The following is a 5,082-nucleotide window of genomic DNA, read 5'->3' as shown; positions in this document are numbered from 1 at the left end:
AAGTGACAACCGCATGATGAAAGTGCTTAAAAAGGAAAACTTATACAAGACTGTCTTATAGTTTCTTATGTACATATAAAAAATCACTTACATGGTAATCACAACCATATGCAAGCTACTCCTCCTCATCACTTATAACCTTGCCACTATGTTTTTCTTGTCGACTCTTTCTAAAATTTAAACGATTTAGGTCTCTTTCGTTCTTTGCTAGGTTATACCTCTCCATGCATTTCTCCACAACATGTGAGTTCAGGATGTAAAAGTTATTGATCTTCTTTCACAATGCCATATCCATTGTTCTTTGAGGCTCTTCCCAATGGTTTGATCATCCTCTTCTTGTGTCCATAGTGGTGGCATATCTGATTTAGAAGTACGAAGAAATTCTATTATGTAAAAAAGAGATTATTGAACAAGCCATCCCATCTCCATACTACCCTCAAGGCGAGCTCTTTGATGAGAAAAACCTTTTAGTGTCTTCATAAATCTCACGACGACGAAAAACATCCATCAGCTATGGACAACACCTGCTATAGCAATCTCGTCAACCACATGAACTAGTAGGTTCAATTGAATGGTCAAAACACTCATTGGAAAGAATTTCTATGCCATTGTAACTACTTCAATGGAGTTTACAGGAGATCTTTTCTTCCAATATATTTCCACTACCCCAATCTTGAATATTGTCGCTCTTCTATCCTCGGTGAGGCAATGCTTAATGGATATTGGTAGCAGAGACTATAGGTTTCTATGCCAGTCATGATCTTTCAAGCCACTAAACTCTTCATCCTTTGTTAGTGGGAGTATGAAACTCACTGATGCAATTGTTTACATGTTGCTGCTCTTCTTTGGCCAAGACCCTAGGTGATCTAGGGAGAATAACCTTCCCGTCAAGTGTATATGTTAGGGCCAAATGGAAGAACTATGGGTGTTGCAAAGTATATATATAAGTAACGCTTTGTGGCTAGGCCCTTATAACCTTAATAGTGAGGGAATGCTAAGCATGTTGAATTGTGAGTAGCGTTGCAATGAGGAGGGGTGGACACAAAACCAAGTTGTTTGGCAACAACACTATGAACATTACACCTAACACAGAACCAAGTGCTTGTTGGCAATAGTGCTTGTGATGTTGAAAGTGAGGAGAAAAAAAATGAAGCAGTGTTAGAAAAAGGTAGACATACTTTTGTTTACAAAAGACAAATTTAAAGAAGCCTTAGCCATGGCTAGTTTTATTTTCTAAAATGTACACATCAATCGGTTTTATAGCTAATATTTTCAAATACCTCAGCCAATAAGCTCAAGGCAAGCATAAATATATCTAATATTTTCTAAAGTGTACACATCAATCTATTGTATACCTAATATTCTCAAAAATCTTGGCCATTAAGTTAAGGCAAGCAAAAATTTCAACATGGTATTTTGAATCCTAGTCCTAGAAGAAATACAATAAAGGGAGGTTCTTATTTTGCTATTAGGTTCTATTGTACACCAGCTGAATTGATCAAAATCTTGGAAATATTAGATGTATACATTGGGAAAACATCAAACGATGATGATTTTTGTTCACGCATAAGGGAATGCTAAGTGCATTGAATTGCAATTAGCGTCGAGGGAATTAGGAGTAGTGGAAAGACCAGCTCTAGTAAGAAAAGGAGGGGGGTATACACGCGGCCAGGTGCGGTTGCACATTTGATGGGCGAGTAGAGGACGTGTGTGAAAAAGGGAGCATGATCTGGTTGTACATGTGTGGGTATGAATAGGATGCAAATATAGGTGTACGTGTGAGGTGCGTGTGCATGAGTGAATGTAGGGGCGAATGCTTACGTGCATGTGAATGAATGTGTATGTGTGAATGAGTATTTACATACGTGTCAATGAATGTGTGCATGCACGAATAAGGTATTTGTGAGCACGGGTGAATGTGTGTGCATGTAGATGGATGTGGACATATGGGTGTAAGTGCATGGGGTGCACGGGCAAAGGTATAAGTGAATGTGCAACACTTTTACCTATAGAAAAAGTGTTAGCAAGTCCCCACTTCTCTTCTCTATATTATCTTAAGAAAAAGTTTCACAAAACTTCCATGTGACACTAATTTAGGAGAAGGAAGAAGATTGAAGTAAAATTTGAATTTTGGAGCTAGTAAATTTGAATTTAAAGCAACAATTTTTGTTTTGACTCTACGAGTGTGGCAAAGCGTAGGTGTGATCTAACGCTAGCATATATAGCGCTATATATGCTACATCAATCAAGTAGAAAGTCATACAATAAAGGGCGACCGTTAATCTTTTGCCGTCAGGTTTCTTTGCCCACCGGCTGAAATGCTCGAAATATTAGATTGGAAATCGTCAAAATGGAGAAGAGTTCTGTTCACGCTAAGCGCGTTGACTTGCGAGTAGAGTTAAGACAAATTAGGAGGAGTGGGAAGTAAGAAACCGCCCTGAGGTGACTTTGGAACCTTAGAACGCGTGCAGGAAGCAGTCTCGATACGAAAGTGTAGAGATATCTCATCTGCAGGTGGGTGTGGAGATATATCTGCAGGTATATAACTATAAAGCTGCGAGTAGTTCAGACCCAGTGTTGTATAATTCCACGCAGTTGGGAATCCGCAAAAGCTCGCTCTCTTCCTTCCCAAAAGCCTACTAGCTATCACTTACTTGCATGCATAGTACATATCCTCATCCCTAAGCTTCCTAGTGGGTTGGAAATACGCAATTATGGTATGTCAGCTGCGTTTCTCCCATCAGCGCCCGATCCATCTCTTGCCGCTGCTGCTACTTCTACAGGCTGTGCTGCTGAGTACGGTTGTTGTAAAGCGTGGGCAGGCGGCCCCTATTCGGGCGCCAGACCTACGCCAGTGCCAGCTTGCAAGCGATACGTCGCTGACCAATCCGCGGCAGACTGTGAAACTCAACTGCTGCCTTTCTGTGCCATCGCACAAAGCGGTGGACTTCTCCTTCGAGGCGTACCCTCCCGTGAGGAAGCATGTCCGCAGGCCCGCCCACCGAGCCAGCGAGGAGTACATAGCCAAGTACAACAAGGCCTACGAACTCATGAAAGCGTTGCCAGCTGACGATCCTCGTAGCTTGGGGGCACAGGCTAATATCCATTGCGCCTTCTGCAACGGCGCCTACACGCAGGGTGGAGCTGCCGGTGACATGCCTTTGCAGATTCACTTCTCCTGGCTCTTTCTGCCTTGGCACCGCTGGTACCTCTACTTCCACGAGCGCATTCTGGGCAGCCTACTCAACGACCCGGATTTCTCTCTGGTCTTCTGGAACTGGGACGACCAGCGAGATGGTGGCAACGTGATGCCGGCCATGTTCGTTCGCAATGGCACTGCGCTCTACGACGCCAAGCGCAACCAGGAAAACCTTCCTCCGACGCTGGTCAGGCTCAACGTGAATGACAACAGCACCAACAACTCCGTGGTGGTCAATGAGAACCTCAACGCCATGTACAAGGCAGTGGTCACGCCCAGCACGGCCGACCTCTTCATGGGGGGCGCGTACAGGTACTTCATGAACTGCGGCGCCTCGCAATATTCAATCATCTGATCATATAATCTCATGTTGTTGTGACTCATAAAACCATAGGATTAATACCGATCTAACCGCCCTGTTTCTTTATGCACAGACTTGGCATGAACCTTACCAGCTCCACAGTACTCAGCGCTCCAGTTAGTGGCAGCGTCGAGTTCACCGTGCACGACGCCATCCACTATTGGACGGGCGACCCAAATATCAAGCCGCTGTCGGAGGACATGGGCACCTTTACCACTGCCGCCCGCGACCCCATCTTCTTTGCTCACCACAGCAACGTGGACAGGCTGTGGGATGTGTGGAGGTTCGATATCCCAGGCACCCGGCGAAAGGACCACTCCGATCCCGACTTCCTGGACGCGGAGTTTCTCTTCTACGACGAGAATGCGAATCTAGTCAAAGTGAAAGTCCGAGATGCCCTCGACAACCAGAAGCTGGGCGTGAGTTACGAAAAGGTGAGGACGGATGAGCAATGGCTGAACTACTCGCCGCTGCCGGTTTCTAACGGCAGCGCAGTAGCTGCCGCTGCCGCCAACGGTGTTCCGGAAATCGGAGCTTCGCCTCAAAACGGCACCGTTGACCTGGGAGATAAGCTCACGGCACTTGTGGAGCGGGCGCCCGGTAACAAACCTCGTCATACAGAGGAAGTGCAAGTGCTGGTGATCCAAGGTGTGGATTTGACGAGGGATAGCTTCATGCAGCTGGTGGTGTTCGTCAACCTGCCGGACGCTAACGCCAACACCGACACGAGCAGCGCTGAGTACGTGGGCACCTTCAACATCATACCCTCGACGAGCAAACACAACCACCTTTTCACCAACGTGAAATTCGAGATCGGAGATAACCTCAAGCGCATCGGCATACAGAATGAGGACAAGCTTGTCATCACCATCGTGGTGAAGGGCCAGGAGAAAGTCACAATAAAGGGCTTGCAAATCCAATACGAGTAACCGTCACGATCGATGATGAGGACAAGCGCTTGTCATCACCACGGCCAGCAGAAAGTCAATCAAAAACGAGTATCGTCAGCTTTTTTATAATTTTTCAAGATTTGCAGCCGAAATTTTGCTTACATGCTGCGCGTCTAAGGCTTAAGCTAATCCGCGTCGCAACTTTCAGGGTTATAGCAAGCAAATGAACATTTTTTAGTGGTTTAGTGGTGGGGGCCCTCATTCAATACTTTTGCAAGCTTGAAACACCACACCCTTATTCAATTGATTAGTAGGAAATTCTCTTTTTTAATTTAGTTTAGTTCGAGTGTTTTTTTTTTCGACGACCCTCATTCAAACCTATGTATCCACTAGTTATTAACTACGGAATTTTTCTCTTTATATTTAGTTTGGATCTAGTGACTAGCTCAAGACACTTAATGATCTCATATTTGTACTTAATTTGATGTCATTTTGGACTCTCGCAAACGTTTAAAAAACTTCTCTCTCTTCTTTTGGAACTTTGAAATTCAAGCTCCCACAATTAGTTCCCGTTAATTAGTTACACCTTAGAAACTACTCATACTACTTGTATATGTGATTTCCATTAATCA

General features: G+C 44.6%; 1 protein-coding gene across 1 annotated transcript; it reads left to right on the top strand.

Moving 5' to 3' along the window:
• The first annotated feature begins 2,534 nt into the window (after nucleotides 1-2,534).
• Nucleotides 2,535-4,870, top strand: LOC147610963 (polyphenol oxidase I, chloroplastic-like). Its single transcript, XM_086785123.1, has 2 exons — nucleotides 2,535-3,511; nucleotides 3,634-4,870. Exons 1-2 carry the CDS (start codon nucleotides 2,715-2,717, stop codon nucleotides 4,487-4,489), a joined length of 1,653 nt encoding a protein of 550 aa, XP_086641249.1. The 5' UTR covers nucleotides 2,535-2,714; the 3' UTR covers nucleotides 4,490-4,870.
• Nucleotides 4,871-5,082: the final 212 nt, after the last annotated feature.

The sequence above is a fragment of the Cibotium barometz genome, chromosome 48 (genome assembly GCF_041138505.1).
Source record: "Cibotium barometz isolate CiBa-2024 chromosome 48, ASM4113850v1, whole genome shotgun sequence".
In the NCBI taxonomy this organism is placed as follows: Eukaryota; Viridiplantae; Streptophyta; class Polypodiopsida; order Cyatheales; family Cibotiaceae; genus Cibotium; species Cibotium barometz.
This window is presented reverse-complemented; position numbering and strand designations above follow the sequence as displayed.

What these genes read in the sequence shown, in the direction of transcription:
- LOC147610963 (XM_086785123.1), top strand. Translation starts at nt 2,715, where the DNA reads ATGGTATGTCAGCTGCGTTTCTCCCATCAGCGCCCGATCCATCTCTTG. An exon ending in TTCATGGGGGGCGCGTACAG is followed by an intron (nt 3,512 to 3,633) that starts GTACTTCATGAA and finishes CTTTATGCACAG; the next exon opens with ACTTGGCATGAACCTTACCA.